We start from the raw sequence: 17,117 nt of genomic DNA on the forward strand, positions 1-17,117 counted from the left end.
ACTCTTCTACTAAAAATGCATGTAATAAGTAAAATACATGCTCTAAAAATAATTTTTTTGAGTGTAATTTAGAGGAAACTTTCTTCAATCGAGGACTTAAAAAAACTAATTATCGACATGAGAGGCCCAGGAACGTGCTTTATTATCGGATCCCGAGGCTTTTATTGGTCTTTTCTGGGGAAGCAATCGAGAATGGCAGTGGCTAGGAAACTGCTTAGAATTTGCTGAGAAAAATAATCAAACAGAAAAAAAGTAAATATAGAGAGAAACCTCTGACTTTTATTTGGAAACCCATGTAGAGACAGAATTTTCTTTATGGCACCCCAATTCCCATGACACACCGCGCTTGCATGTCTACAGTCCACCCTGTAAATCTAATGGAAATTTTATGAGCATCTTTTTTCCCAATTATGGCCTTATTTGGTTGGAGAAATTCTATATATTATATTCTTATTTTGACTTTATTTTATTGGATTGGTGTAATAATTTTATAAGTTTTTTATTAGCATTTATTTAAAATAAAAATAGAAATTCAAAGGTTGACGTATCCCATCACATTAGCCCAAATAAATGCAAGTGAGATTAAGATGTAATACGTGGCATTACTCATTAATAATAACTTTTATGTGATCCGTCGCAAATCATGTCTTTTAACGCTCCACCAATAAGAGATAAAAAAATAGAAAGTCCACATAATTCTCTCAAACTACCACTCAATTGACAATGTCCTCCCAAACTTTCAATTGTGATAATGTCCCCCCAAACTACTAAAAATTGTCAATGTTTTTTCCAATGACGAAATTACCCTTAGTAAAACTTTTAAAAAAAAACTAAAACTAAAACTTCTAGATAAAACCTAAAACTAACAAATAAAAAAAAAAATCCAAACGTTAGCCAATTTTTTTTTTTCTAAATCAATTTTATAAGAAACAATTTTTTTAAAAAAAAAATCGATTTTTTTTTAATAAAAATTGAAAATTTTCATTTTTTTATTTTTCTTTTTGTTTTATAATTTTATTTAAAGAAAAATTTACGTTTAAAAAAATAAAATAAAAAAAATAGTTTTTTTTTTCTTTAAAATAAAAATTTCCGTTTTTTAAAATAAAATTTGTTTTTTTTTAATATTATTTTAAAATTAAAATTTTTCGTTTTTTTAAAAAAATCATTTTTTTTTTATTTATAGGAGTATTTTTGTCTTATTGAAAAATCTATAGGAGCATTTTTGTTTTATTGCTAGTCTTGGGGGGGTCATTGACAATATTTTGGTAGTTTGAAGAGGACATTGTCACAATTGAAAGTTTGGGGGGACATTGTCACAATTAAAAGTTTTGGGGATATGTGGACTTTACCCGATAAAAAAACATATTATGGTGAAGCATGAAAATGGATTAAGATGAAAACTAGTTTTTTTTATATTTTTTATATTATTGAATAGAGCTTTTGGTAAATGGGAGGTAGATTCTTATCGAGTATATATAGCATTACAAAAAGTAACGTTTCTCACCATTTACACATTACAAATATTTATGGGAAATTATCAGCTACTCAAATTATAACGCATTTTTCAATGTCACCTTAAACTTTAAAATTTTAAAATGTGGAATTCTAATCTTTTAACCCTTTTAATTAGTTTAATTTTTTAGTTAACTTAAATGGGTAGCATGTAAAATAGTCCTTCTACCCCATTAAAATTTTTTAAAAAATACAACTATGCCCTTTTTTTTTAATCTAATGGCATAATTTTTTATTTTTTACATAGAAAGATAGGAGTATAGTGTACATTTTAACCTTTTTTTTCATTGGATTTAAAAAGATATGGAGACTCTATGAAAGAGTCATGTAATTTGGAGGGTCAATTGGAACTTCTAAAAGTTTGGGATTTAAAAATATTATAAATTGATAGCATGCTGTCATTTTTCCTTTTCAAGCTTTTAGAGACATATAAGTCCTTCATTGCTAATAAATTTGTATGCGATTGAGTCAAATTAGTAATGTTGTATGGAAATAGAATAAACATAGGGAATAAATATCTCTTTTTCTTGGCATATAATGGTAGGAGAATATAGTAAAAGTATGCAAATTTTACTATCATACCCTCCCTCATCAATTGCAACAATTTTTAAATACAATTCACAAATCTTTCTCCTTTCTAATATCAATGAAAATTTGGAGCAAAAGGCTAATTAGTTGTTTGGTGACTCCATTATGTAATGGGCTTGAATAAAATTTAGAGAAAAACTAAATTTATTTCCTAGTTTTTTTTGCATGATTTTAATTTAGCATTTTAGTTTTTTATTTTAACAATAAGATTTTTAAGTTTTATCAAGTTTTAAACCGGTTACTCTGTGTTTATTGGCTGCGCAATGCAATTAATTAATTGGATGACAAATTGATAGAAATGTATGTCTAAAATTTTGATAAAACTTACCTAATTGTTAAAATTGAATACACTAGTCCCCAAGAGGTAGCTCAATTAGCTGGGACTACGTCTAATGAAGCGGAGGTCACTAGTTTGAATCACCTTCCCCATCTTGTGCGGACATGTTAAAAAAATATAAAAATAAAAATAAAAATTGAATACACTAAGAGTCTGTTTGAGATTCCGTTTGAAAAATAGAGCTTTTATGTCAAAAAGAGTTTTTAGGCAAAAGCTTATTTCTAAACTTTTGCCAAAAGTGCATTTTGTCAAATTTTTAGGCTTTTTGAACCCTCAAAAGGGCTTTTAATTTTTTTTTACCAAACAAATATTTTTTTATTTAAAATGATTTTTTTAGTCTTAAAGCACTTGTAGACCCCTCAAACGCAATTCCAAACAAACCCTAACTAAATTCAATTCACTTAAAACCCAAATGGTTAAAATTTGCTATAAAAAAGAAAAAAAAAGAAAAGAAAAAAAGAACTTTGATTGGATAGGCCGAATGACGAAAATTGATTTTCGCATTGTTTCTCCGTCTTGGCTTGAAAAAGTATAATTTGCAACAGGCCGAAACGTTTCTCTGAACCGCGAGGAAACGCTCGGCCTAAACTCAAAGATCTGTGGCATCGATTACCCAAATTTCTTCGCGTCAAATGCCAAAAGGCCCAAGACCCATTTCGATTCCATGTCCATGTGACAAAACCCCCCAGCTTACTTCTCTCGCCTGATCCAGTTTCTGCAAGGTCCCTGAACCAAAATCTCATCCTGGGATCCTCAAAGGTACGCTATTTTTTTTTTTTTTTTTCTGTTTGGATCTGTTTTGTTAATCTGAATTTGTTGCTTTTGTACCATTCAAATTGATTTGGATTTGATGGGTCATGCTACGAGAGCTTCACGTGATGCTCAACTAGAATTTTCTTGTATTGTTTATGTGATAATTTAGTTTGAGACCATAAGTTATTGATTTGGTTAGATCTGGTAATCGGGATTGGTGCTTGGGTTTTTCCTTGTTTTTGATTTATCTTGTCAGTGTACGCCTCCATGCGTTAATACTCAAATGGGTTTTCATTATTTAGTTTTTCGAATTGTGGAAGCTAAAGGCTGGAATAAATGATTAAGCAATTTAGTTCTAGGAAATAGGTAGTAACTGAATTATGCCGTGTGAGCTTAAAGGCCACACTGAGTGCGAACTACGTGTCTTGCTTGATTTTTTTTTTTAACAGTATTGCCTCCAACCTAGAGTAGCGAATTGGCATTTCGTGAAGTTCTGTTTTTTATTTTTATAAAGTCTTATTGTTCTTTATATGAGTTGTATGCTTCGTTGATGAAGAATGAAAGGGACCAAAAAAAAAAAAATTGTTCACAAATAAGGTAATTCACTGGTTTATTATCAAGGAACTCTTTGTTTGATTTTTTTCTCCTCATTCTTTACGTGTACTGCATGAATCCAGAAAATGTTTGCTTTGCAATGTAAAGCTTATATTTTATTGTTATGTCCATTTCTCCTTGCCTTATTACTTCAACGTAGTATATAACTGTAATTTAAAAGCTACATATTCGATTATATTTTCTGTTTTCTTAACAATTGAATCTCACACATATTGATATTTGAATTAATTTGTGACAAATGCCTATGTTAATAAAGTGAATGGAATGATTTGGCCAGGTTTTGGAATCTTGTATGTATGGTTTCTGGATGCGTGGTTCGAACATAGATTAAAATCTATCAAGAAACTGTGGTGAATATGGAGCATATAAATCCACAGTTTGGAACCAATAACGATGAAAGGAAGGAATCTCCTGCTAAGCCTTCCAGAGGTGCTTTAGCATGTATGGTAAATTCTGAAATAGGTGCTGTTTTGGCTGTGATGCGGAGAAATGTTCGATGGGGAGTTCGCTATGTGGCAGATGATGATCATCTAGAGCACTCTCTAATCCATTCATTGAAAGAATTACGAAAACGTATATTTTCTTGGCAACATCAGTGGCATAAGATCGACCCAGCTGTGTACCTCCAGCCATTTTTGGATGTCATACAATCTGATGAAACTGGTGCACCAATCACAGGAGTTGCATTGTCATCTGTTTACAAGATATTGAGCCTTGACATACTTGATCTTGATACTGTAAATGTTGGTGATGCTATGCATTTAATAGTTGATGCTGTGACAAGCTGCCGGTTTGAGGTCACTGATCCTGCCTCTGAAGAAGTGGTATTGATGAAGATACTTCAGGTTCTTCTAGCTTGCATGAAGAGTGCGACATCAGTTAGGTTGAGTAACCAGCATGTCTGCAATATTGTAAATACATGCTTTCGTGTAGTTCATCAGGCTAGCTCTAAAGGTGAATTGTTACAGCGGATAGCACGCCATACTATGCATGAGTTGGTTAGGTGTATTTTTTCTCACCTGCCTGATATCAACAACATAGAACATGCATTGGCTAATGGAAGCGGGTCATCTGTCCGTAAAGAGGTAACTATTCTTGGCACATCCTTCCTCCTTGATGTATCATGTAATGTTCCCACCAGTTTAACAGTAAAAGATGCTTCCACCATCATAATCATTGTGATGTGATGCAACGTAATTATATGAGTTGCCATAAGAAAACCGGAAAATTTGTTTAGGATTCTTCAGGAGAATTTAGTATGCTTTGTGTTTATGACCATTTAGTGTTTATGAGTTAATGATTCCTGGGTGAAGCTTGAATGATTAACAGTACTTAAGTTTTAGTTTGAATGGTAATCTACAGAGTGCTCTGCCTCCTTAGTTTGTTGGATTTTAGAACCAGCATATCTATTTTTCCCTGTCAATTAATGAAACTCAATTTTCTCTCCTCATTCTTTTGCAGGTGGGTTCAAAAGACGAGGATCATACATCTGAAAATAAACAGCTAGAAAATGGCAATGCCGGAGTTGAATATGATGGTCAATCATCCACATATGCATCAAAGGCTCCTATGAGCGCATCAGCTAGTGGGACAAGTGATAGTGGGATGCATGAGAACATAACTGAGGTTAGTAATGGAATGGAGGCGACTAAAAATGATGAGAAAGTTATGATGGAACCCTTTGGGGTCCCATGCATGGTGGAGATATTTCACTTCCTCTGTTCTCTGTTGAATGTCATTGAGCACGTCGAATTTGGTCCTAGATCAAATCCTATAGCATATGATGAAGATGTTCCGTTGTTTGCATTGGGGTTAATTAATTCGGCTATTGAATTGGCTGGGCCCTCAATTAATAAACACCCGAAGTTATTGGCCATTGTTCAAGATGAATTGTTTCATAACCTTATGCAATTTGGTTCATCGATGAGTCCGCTGATTCTCTCAACAGTATGTAGCATTGTTCTTAATCTGTATCATCATTTACGAACTGAGCTCAAAGTGCAGCTTGAAGCTTTCTTGTCATGTGTGCTTTTGAGGCTTGCGCAAAGCAAGCATGGCTCTTCATACCAACAGCAGGAGGTTGCTATGGAGGCTCTGGTTGACCTTTGCAGACAGCAGACATTTATGGCCGAGATGTATGCAAATTTTGATTGTGACATAACCTGCAGTAATGTATTTGAAGACCTTGCTAACCTATTATCAAAAAGTGCATTTTCTGTGAATGGACCTTTGTCTGCAATGCATATTCTTGCCCTGGATGGTTTAATATCAATGGTTCAGGGTATGGCTGAGAAGATAGGCGATGAACCAGCTACATCAGAAGCTTCCATAGATGATGAGGGATATAAGGCATTCTGGACAATGACATGCGAGAACTATAGTGACCCTAATTGTTGGGTTCCATTTATACGTAAGGTGAAGTACATCAAGAGAAAGTTGATGATTGGAGCTGACCACTTTAATAGGGATCCTAAGAAAGGTCTAGAATTTCTTCAAGGAATGCATTTGTTGCCTGAGAAACTTGACCCTCCGAGTGTGGCATGCTTTTTCAGGTACACGGCTGGGTTAGATAGGAATCTTGTTGGGGATTATCTAGGAAATCACGATGAATTTTGTGTTCAGGTGCTTCATGAATTTGCTAGGACTTTTGATTTCCGAGAGATGAATTTAGATACTGCATTGCGTCTTTTCTTGGGAACTTTTAGATTGCCTGGAGAATCCCAAAAAATACACAGGGTGCTTGAGGCATTTTCAGAAAGATATTATGAGCAGTCACCACATATATTAGTGAATAAAGATGTTGCTCTCGTGTTGTCATATTCACTTATAATGCTTAACACAGATCAGCACAATACACAGGTTAAGAAAAAGATGACTGAAGAAGACTTTATCCGTAATAATAGGAGAATCAATGGAGGGAAAGATCTTCCTCGTGAGTTCTTGTCGGAGCTTTACCACTCAATCTGTGAGAATGAAATCCAGATGATCCCTGACCAAAGTACTGGGTTTCCAGCGATGGCATCGAGCCGTTGGATTAATGTGATGCACAAATCTAAAAATGTCTCTCCTTTCATTATCTGTGACTCTAGAGAGCTCCTCATCCACGACATGTTTGCTATCCTGTCAGGTCCAACCATTGCTGCCATTTCAGTGGTTTTTGATCAGGTGGAGCACGAAGATGTTTTACAAACTTGCATTGATGGATTCTTGTCTATCGCCAAAATTGCAGCATGTTATCACCTCAATGATGTATTGGATGACTTGATCGTGTCTCTCTGTAAGTTCACAACCCTCTTGACTCCATTATCTGTAGAGGAAGCTATTGTTGCTCTTGGAGATTACACCAAAGTCAGGATGGCAACCGCCACGGTTTTCACTATAGCAAATAGTTATGGTGACTATATCCGTTCTGGCTGGAAGAACATACTGGACTGTGTCTTAAGCTTGCACAAGCTTGGCCTTGTACCTACGAGCCTGGCTAGTGATGCAGTGCCTGATATGGAGCCCTCTTCTGATTCAGAGCGGGGGAAACCTGCTACTACTTCCTTGTCAATATCAAATGTGCCATCTGTGCCCACTCGTAAATCATCTGGCCTGATGGGCCGGTTCAGCCAGCTCTTATCTTTTGATATTGAAGAGCCAATGACACAACCAACAGAAGAACAACTTGCAGCTCAGCAACGCACTCGCGAGACTATACAGACTTGCCACATTGACAGCATTTTTACAGAGAGCAAGTTTCTCCAAGCTGAGTCTTTGTTGCAGCTTGTGAAGGCCCTTATCTTGGCCGCAGACCGACTCCGTAAGGGAACTAGCTCTGTTGATGATGAAGACACTGCAGTATTCTGCCTGGAGTTGCTGATTGCAATTACGCTGAATAACCGAGACAGGATAATGCTTATCTGGCAAGGTGTTTACGAGCACATATCTGATATTGTTCAGTCGACCATTATGCCTTGCACCCTGGTGGAAAAGGCGGTGTTTGGGCTCCTTAAGATATGCCAGCGTCTGCTTCCCTATAAGGAAAACCTGACTGATGAACTCCTCAGGTCACTGCAAGTGGTTTTAAAACTTGACGCTCGGGTTGCTGATGCTTATTGTGAACACATCACACAAGAAGTTATGCGCCTTGTAAAAGCAAATGCAACTCATATCCGATCCCATGTGGGTTGGCGCACTATTATTTCCTTGCTATCTATCACAGCTCGGCATCCAGAAGCATCTGAAGTGGGGTTTGAGGCGCTAGCATTTATTATGTCTGATGGAGCACACCTTCTGCCATCTAATTATGTTCTTTGTGTGGATGCAGCAAGGCAGTTTGGCGAGTCTAGGGTTGGGGAGGTTGATCGGTCTGTTTCTGCCCTAGATATGATGGCAGGTTCTGTTGTTTGTCTAGTAAGGTGGTCTTGCGAGACTACAATTGCTGTGGGTGAGGCGGCTGCTACGAAAGTTAAGCAAGATATCGGGGAGATGTGGCTAAGGCTTGTGCAGGGTTTGAGGAAAGTGTGTTTGGACCAGAGAGAAGAAGTGAGGAACCATGCTATTTTAATGTTACAGAGGTCTTTTGCAGGAGTGGATGGGATTCACCTTCCTAATACCTTGTGGTTGCAGTGTTTTGATGTGGTGATCTTCACACTGCTTGACGATTTAGTGGAAATTGCGCTGGGTAACTCTCCAAAGGACTACCGAAATATGGAGGGAACACTTGTTATAGCCATGAAACTCATGTCGAAAGTGTTCTTACAGTTACTGTTGGATCTCTGGCAGTTACCTTCTTTCTGCAAACTATGGCTGGGGGTTCTTAATCGTATGGAGAGATATATGAACATAAAATTCAGGGGAAGGCGTAGTGAGAAGATTCATGAATTAATTCCTGAGCTTCTCAAGAACACCCTACTTGTGATGAAGACCACAGGATTACTCTCACCCAGTGATACAATTGGGGGGGATAGTTTTTGGCAACTGACATGGTTGCATGTGAAGAATATATCCCCTTCGTTGCAATCGGAAGTGTTCCCTGCACCTGAATTGGAGCAGCTGCAGAAAAAGCAAATAAAAGCAGCGGGAGTTCCTGCACCTGATGGGACTGTGCTTGTTCAGCCGAGTGAGACTACAGCATGAAGAGAATTTCGGCTTGGAGGATTGCAGATTATAGTGCGTTTTGGAAAATTTTAGATGGCCTGAAATATGTGCCTTATTGTTTGCCGAAATTCAGGTATATACCAGCTTTACCATGAAGGCGGTCTTCTGTGGTTGGATGTTGATATCCACAGTTGAGAGTTTTAGAACTCACAGGATTAAATTTCTGGAGGAGATGCAAACTGATTAAAGGGAAAAGAAAAACTTCAGAATCGAGTTCATCGCTCGGTTCGAACATCTTGTTTTTTGGCGCTATTGCTGCTTTAGGGTTTAGGAGAGGAATGGTTTGCTTTTCCTACTTAGATCCTCAATGCTGCTTTCCTTTTCCACCTCATGAACTTAGGAGAGGAATGGTTCCATTGGAGTGTCTCTAGTGCCCGTTTGATATACCAAGGGATCTGAGTAGATCCCCTCCACTTGAATTTTTGTATTTGGCTCATCAGTTTCTGTACCAAAACCATCAAATTGCACCATTTTCCTCTGTATACTTTTAGAGTCCCTACACTAAGATAATACAATGGTTTAGTTGAGCTTGGATTGTTTAAGCTTCACTCTTGGACTTTTTACTGAGACAGCTAATTCTGTCTTCTAATTTCTTACCGCAATTTGTTGATCTCATTGTTCCTAAGAAATTTTCGTCAAGGTTAATTCCATTACAGGAAACTCTTTTGACCTTTTCGCATTACACGTGGTGAGAAGTGATTGATATAGGAGAGGCCAATGCTTTCTTGTTTCTACAATGGAAATTTGTTACCACTGTACCGCAGTCCCCCATCTTAAATTCGCGAAAAGGCCAAGGCCCGTTATGCCCAATACCGAATATTCCCGCTTCCACTGACCACAAAAGATCCAATTCCAATCCCATTATCCCACCCACAGTTGCACGCAAAACCAATACATTCACGTTCATTTGCACATCTGTCAGAAACGCTTACCGAATTCCCGACCAAGCGAACCCTAGAGGGTGAATTTATCATCCACAACTCCACGTGTCGTGCAACATTAGGAAATTACACTTTCTGAATTTTTTTTTTTTTTTTTGACATATTTGCACAAGAGGAAAGAGAGGGATCTAAACTAGTGATCTCTACTTCATTATATGTGATCCCAGCCGATTGAGCTAATTCTTTGAGACTACACTTTTTGAAGTTATACACAATATTTGCATGTAACCTCCCATTTTGGCCAGACGGATTTCTCTCTCGTAAGTGAAAAAGAAAGCTACAATTTTATTTTATTTTTTTTAATGTTTAGGGAGAATTAATATATCATCCATACTGATTCATAATAAGAGATAATCACTCAACGTAATTAAAAAATTAGTACAAAATCAGAACCAAGAACCAAATATTCTTGACATAATTAAATTCATTAACAAATATATTAAGGCTCAATTTGTTTGGGCATAAAATGATTTATGAAAAGCATTTTTTTTATTTTTTATATTTGGTACGATAAAAAATCGTGGTTAAACCAAACTATTTTTAGTTGACAAAAAAAAATATTCTTTAATTTTTCAATTTTTAAAACCGTAAAATATATTTTACTATTTTTCACAGTTCATTCTGTAGCGCTGCTGAAATTCACAGAAAGTCGCCAAAATCCGCCATCGGACTTTTGCCGCATTTAGAATACCTTTTCAAAATAGAAAAACAATTTTAATATACCACACTTTTTAAACTATAAATAAATAAATAAATTATGTGACACATTGTAGACCGTTCTTTACAACGAACGGTCTAGATCGAATGAATCGCAGGCCATGTAATTCTTAAGGATTAAAAGGGATACCCGTCCGCATTTGCCGTTTGATCATTCCGAAAATAAAAAAAAAGCAACCTCCACCACCTTCTCGAAGATCCACTACCGGCGGGCTATCTAATCTCCGGTCGTCTCAGGTCCAACCATTTAATTCGATCTTAACATCCTCCATTCTATGTTTGATTATCATGATTTTGTTTGAATTAGGGGTTTTCAGGCTGTTTTCTATTGAAACATTCCGATTTTGCTTTTCTTTTTTTTTCTTTTTTTTGCGGATGAATTTTTCTGAATGGGATTGATGGGATCTTTGATTGATGGTTGATGGTGTTGTTGGATACGTGATGATCGGTGATTGAACAGGAAGAATTGAAGGTTAGGGGACGATGAGTGAGGTATTCGAAGGATACGAACGCCAATACTGCGAGCTCTCTGCGAACCTCTCAAGAAAGTGTACGGCAGCTGGTGCTCTTAATGGAGGTACTAGATAACCCTCCTTTTAATTTCTCCGATTAAATTTATATGTGATTTGTGTATGAATGTACTTTCATCTTTGGAATTTATCTACACATGTTGATGTTTTTGAGCTGGATAAACTCAGAAAAATAAGATAAATTGGAATGTAGATTAGCGTTTAGAATTGATTTGTGGTTTTGACATTCTGTTGATTTGCACGCTAGGTGGTCAAAATTTTGATATTTCCATCTCCCAAAATGTTTATTGGCTTCTTTTGGGGTCTTTTCAAAATCAATATCCTCGAGAGGGCGATTTTACTTGGATTGGTTTGGTTGGTATCACTCTTAGACAGTTAGGGTTTGATATATCCATCTCCCAAAATGTTTAATCGATATCCTTGAGAGAGCGATTTTACTTGGATTGGTTTCGTTGGTATCAATCTTAAACAGTTAGATATGATGTGCTAAAAAAAGAGTAGAGTTAAATAGTGAAATATTGAGTATTTTTGTTTCTTAAAGGTATTAATTGTATAGCTTCTTCCTCCTTGTCCTTTCTATCTTTCTTTATGATCTTCTCTCTCTTTAATTCTCTTCATGCACGACTCTTAAACTAGTCTCTAATATTTTCTAATTTTCTGTTTTTCTAGGGTTCGCATCTCACAAACTCCTGAAATTTTATTCTGTAAATCTGTAAACTCCTTATAACTCCACTTACAACCATCCCACCTACTGTGAAGGCAACCGATAAATGTCAAATTACTACTTTGCTCATGTCATTCCTCTATGTATATATTTGATGTCATGGATATTAGTAGAAATTGATTCATAGTTTGGTTTTGTACATATGCTTATATGATGTGGCTGGATGGATCCCCCCTGCCCTTCTTTTTTTTAGTAGTTACAGACATAATTTACTTATAAAAAAAAGGGGGGGGAAACTAGACTTACCTTCTCAATCTACCACCCTATTTGCAATGCCCCCAATCTTTCAATTTTTGCTCATAGAAGGAGGACATTGCAACCTCGATTAGTAGGGTAAAAAAATAGTTATGACATTATTTTCTCAATGTCCACCAAAAACCATTGGCATTATTATGATGTCTTATTCATCTGCAGAGCAAAAGAAACAAAAAGTTTCTGAGATAAAGTCTGGAATTGATGAAGCAGAATCACTGGTACCTACTTGAGTCCTTGGGGAAATTGATATCCATTATTTCCTATTCTCAGTATTGAATGGGATGTTTCTCGTTTTTGTTTCAGATTCGGAAAATGGATCTTGAGGCGAGAAGTTTGCAACCTAACGTGAAGGCTGCGCTTCTTGCTAAGTTGAGGGAATATAAATCAGATCTGAATAATCTGAAAAGCGAAGTCAAGAGAATTGTCTCTGGTAACTTAAATGCAGCTGCCCGAGATGAGTTGTTGGAATCAGGCATGGCAGATGCACTCACAGTATGTCTGAAATTGCATAGTTTCCTTTTTATTCTTGTTTTTTTCGAAGTGCCGTGGTGATTCATAATCTGGTAGTGGTTTTATGGTAGATGTGGTAACTTATAGGAAAGAGATTTCCAGGTTTCTATCTTCTTTTAGTCCCATGGTGATATATTATTGCAGTTCACTCGGTCATTTAAATGATGAATTTCTTAATTTATTGGCTCTAGGGATACAGGCTGTCTTAAGTCTTTTATTTTTCTAAAATTCTTACTCTGTTTGGCTTCCCCATTGTGGTAAATTGAAACTTTAGTCTCTGATATTGAGGACTGTTAACTGGTGAATGTTGGCACATTCCTTTTTCCTTCTTCATTGATTTTTTAGATTGTTATTTGATGTAAATGATTGATGTGTATGCAATAGGCATCGGCTGATCAAAGAGCAAGATTAATGATGTCAACGGATAGATTAGGCAAATCTGGTGACAGAATTAAAGAAGGTAGAAGAACCATGCTGGAAACAGAGGAGCTTGGTGTCTCAATTCTTCAAGATTTGCATTCTCAGCGACAGTCTCTCTTGCATGCTCATAGCACGGTAATTATTCACTAAGGTTTTCCAGATTCAATTTTTTTGTTCAACTGTAATCTCTACAATAAGCAGGTTGTCTTTTAGTTTGTCGTTTTCTTCAATTTTAATCTCAGTGTGTATCTTACCTCCTCTGACTTTTTCTTTCGAGTGATATTTGAAACTGCAAGTTAATTGTGCTCTGGTGTTCTTCACTTTGAAACATTCACATGGCGGCACTCTTGGTTATCATTTGCTTTTGTTCCTTTTTTTTTTTTTTTGTGTTTTTTGGCGTGTCGCTGTATGTTTTCTCTTTTGTTTGTCTTTTTCTTGTCTCAGCAGTAGTGCCTAGCATTGAGATTCTATATCATTGACTATTATATATATGATAGCTTTCTAGTTGAAGCTGTAATAGGTATGACCGTCTATTTTTTCTATCTGCCGAGGGACTATAAATTTTGCCCTGCAGCAGTACTGGCAAAAATACGTGCCACTGTAATCTGATGGCTTTCCTTCTGCTGCAGCTGCATGGGGTGGATGATAACATAGGAAAGAGCAAGAAAGTTTTGACTGCCATGTCAAGGAGGATGAGCAGGAACAAGTGGATTATTGGCACCATTATTGCAGCTCTTGTCATTGCTGTCGCCTTGATCTTGTACTTCAAACTTTCTTAGTAGCGAGGACAATTTATCTTGGGCTTGTGGGTGTCTCCAAGGGACACATTTTCGTCGTTCTTCAGCCTTTATTGTTCTTGTTCGTTTTGTGAGCTTGGAATTGAGTGCTAACATAAAATTACTTTGCTGTTCGGTTACACAGCAAATGGTGATTTGCTTTGTTCATTGTTGGATGTATGTGTTCTATTTTGTCGTGTATGGAGTTGTGGTTCCTCTGTAATGAGTACATATTGAACAGAGTATGATTAATCAGAAATTAAATATTATTCCATTATGCCACTGGAGAAATTTTCATGGTGACCTTTGTTCAATGAGAATGCTTTTCGTAGAACTGGTTTTGGAAAATAGATGCAAGATCCTATGTGCTATTACTGCTATATATATATATATTGATTGCATCACTTAGAATCTGTTCAATTCTCTGCCATTGCAGTTGGTTGGTAGTTGATAATCCATTAAATTGACAACTAACGATTTTTCCTTTTAACTTTTAGGTACCCTAAGTCCAATCCAAAGACTGCCAAGAGAAGGAAATGGTAAATTTAGGAATCCTAGTTAAAATTGGCATATATCATCTAGAATTACCTCATATTGGAACTACAACCAGGACTTTGCAACATGCGGAGATTTGTAAAAATTCAGAGGAAAATCCTCTGCGCTCGAAAAATCAACTAATTTCAGAAAAAAAAAAAAAATGAAACGGCGGTTTCACTATTTTTTTCTTTTCTTCTTTCCTTCTTTTTTTTTTTTTTTTTTTTTTTTTCTTTTCCTTTAAGCAAGCAAAGGAAAATGGGTTACATGAAAACAATCACAAAATGGGGAAGGCACGCTAACAAACACAATGGTGTTTCACTCGTGTTAGAACCAGTAGAGATATATGCTCAATCAAAATAAATCAAGACAAGAGATTCTACGATTTCGAGTAAGTTTCCAACAAAGTTGATAAAGAAAAGTTGCCATATCAAAAATCAAGGCAAATGTTACACCAATATGCTCCAACAAAATTGAACGAACACTAAATATTAACAATTTATTTCATATGATAAATTTGCAAGTTACAATCTTTTCCTATACTAAGAGGCGCCATAACATTTTGCTTGAGCTCATTGTTGTGAGAACTCAGCATCAAAAAGATCCGAAAAATTGACAATTGCACCGACTGGCAGAAGGGAAGAATTAGAGTCTTCACTGACTGGTAGAGAGCTCATGATGGCTTCCATATGAGCTTCAGCAGAAAAATCGAGCGGCAAATGTCCACCCTCTGGGCGAGGGTGTAGCAGATAATTATTTGAAGGAAATAACAGAGAATAAGAGTTGTCACTTGTTGGTAGAGTCGTGAAGGTTTCCAGATCAGCTTTCCCAATGCCTATACAATCTTGTGAGGGTGTAAATTCTGACTTTGACAATCCAAATTCATATGGAGATTGGGATGGCATCTCAGTCGCTTGAGGCACATCGCATTCAACGTCATAGCGCATCCTCTTTCTCTGTTGGGTTCCGTCCTCAAGTAGGAGCACGTCTGGATTAATCAAGGGTTGGGGGGTTTCAGTTTCAAAAGATACGGTAATAGGAGGAACCTGACCAATACAAGACTGATGATCTCGAAGGCTTCTTGTAATCCCAACTCTTGATTCTAATCCCTTGTTTTGAAGGTTGCACAGAACTCAGTTGGTATTCTGTTCTTGCTCCCCAATGAGTGAGAACTCGTGCATAATCCAGTCGGATTTCTTCGTGCACGAGCCCTGTTTTACCATGAAAGAAAATAATTTTCTAGCCCCAATAATATCGCCCTTATAATCATATATCTTGATAGCAGAATTCTCGTGCCAAACCCCACAACCGGCTATTCGCTTCACTCTATTTTTGGATAGTTTTTTCAGCCTTGTGAAAAAGTAAATCTTCTCCTCTGGATCTGTAAGATCATTGCAAATTTCCCAGGGAGACATTTCGCCGTATATATCACACTCAACGATGCCCTCCCAGGGAATTTCTTCACCCTTAACCTTCTTCAACAAATAGTCGGTTATGAACTCATCATCGTAGGGCCTAAAGCGAAATCCCAACAGCACAATTGTTTGCGTTGATGGAATTGATTCCATCACTCCTTCACTCTCACCTTTCTTTTCTCGTTGGAGTTCTCCCGTGCGTAAATTGAACAATAACGAGTTCTCTCGTTGCACAATAAGCACCTGCAAAGAACCACTTAGAAGGTTTAGTATTTAAATTTGTGGAATATACTAATTATGGCAACTGAGGATTAATATAAAGGAAATTAGTAAAATTTATATTTTACAGCATCTAATAAAAAAAATGACTCGTAAGCTAGATTTTATAATAAAACACTGGATTTTATCATAAAAACAAAACCTATCGTGATAGGAGTTTTCACTTTTTATTTTCCCTTTCAAGAGATGCTAGGACAGTGGTCAGGTGATAGGTTCGTTGGGTCTATAAAATTTTGGTATTTCTCACCACCGAATATACTGACACACAATATTGTTCGCGACTTCCCAGGAGGTCACCCATCCTGGTACTACTCCAGCAGAAGCACGCTTAACTGCGGAGTTCTTATAGAATCATGATCAACACGGCTTTAAAACGCGTTATTGTCATTAAGGGTGTAGTATACATTTAAGCACATCCTCATCTCCATACTCAGGCGATGTGGGATGTCACAATCACCCCCTCTTAAGACTCAGCGTCCCCGCTGGCGACCCTCATGGGATTAGCCCATTATTGGCGTCCATCCCAGCGAGTGCCCGCTAGCAATCTTTATGGGCTTGTGCACACTCCCCCTACTCAGGCGGTCAGGCTGGACAATGGCTCTGATACCATTTGTAACACCCCACTTCAATGACACACAATATTGTCCGCTTTTGACTCCCCCAAACCAAATTTACCAGGAGGTCACCCATTCTGGTACTACTTTAGCAGAAGCACGCTTAACTGCAAAGTTCTAATGGGATCATAACCATCACGGCTTTAAAACGTATTGTTGTCATTAACGGTGTAGCGATGTGAGATGTCACATATATCCTCCTCCGCCGAAATCCCCCAAAGCGGATGGGTTTTCAGCGACATGGGAGGCAATCAAACATCTTTTTTGCTGATTGGGTTTTTTAGTTTTTTACGACAATCCTGGTAGTAGAATAATTGTAATTTTGTAGCTAGTGAGATGCATGTGGTCCGATCAACCAAAAACCAGTGAGAAGGGTTGGAAATTGGACGTAGACGGGGTCAAGGTTTAGACTTCAGGAAAGACAATGGTTTTTAATAATCTTAAACAATCAAACG

At 37.0% G+C, this 17,117-nt stretch overlaps 2 protein-coding genes across 2 annotated transcripts; both read left to right on the forward strand.

Annotated features, from left to right (window-relative positions):
• The first annotated feature begins 2,918 nt into the window (after positions 1 to 2,918).
• Positions 2,919 to 9,495, forward strand: LOC132180644 (ARF guanine-nucleotide exchange factor GNOM-like). Its single transcript, XM_059593537.1, has 3 exons — positions 2,919 to 3,196; positions 4,083 to 4,890; positions 5,267 to 9,495. The coding sequence occupies exons 2-3, from the start codon at positions 4,162 to 4,164 to the stop codon at positions 8,924 to 8,926; spliced, it is 4,389 nt and encodes a 1,462-aa protein (XP_059449520.1). The 5' UTR covers positions 2,919 to 3,196; positions 4,083 to 4,161; the 3' UTR covers positions 8,927 to 9,495.
• A 1,243-nt stretch (positions 9,496 to 10,738) lies between these two features.
• Positions 10,739 to 14,097, forward strand: LOC132183049 (vesicle transport v-SNARE 13). The gene is made up of 6 exons (XM_059596443.1): positions 10,739 to 10,842; positions 11,066 to 11,182; positions 12,274 to 12,332; positions 12,418 to 12,606; positions 13,009 to 13,179; positions 13,674 to 14,097. The coding sequence occupies exons 2-6, from the start codon at positions 11,089 to 11,091 to the stop codon at positions 13,821 to 13,823; spliced, it is 663 nt and encodes a 220-aa protein (XP_059452426.1). The 5' UTR covers positions 10,739 to 10,842; positions 11,066 to 11,088; the 3' UTR covers positions 13,824 to 14,097.
• Positions 14,098 to 17,117: the final 3,020 nt, after the last annotated feature.

The sequence above is a fragment of the Corylus avellana genome, chromosome ca5 (assembly GCF_901000735.1).
Source record: "Corylus avellana chromosome ca5, CavTom2PMs-1.0".
NCBI lineage: Eukaryota > Viridiplantae > Streptophyta > Magnoliopsida > Fagales > Betulaceae > Corylus > Corylus avellana.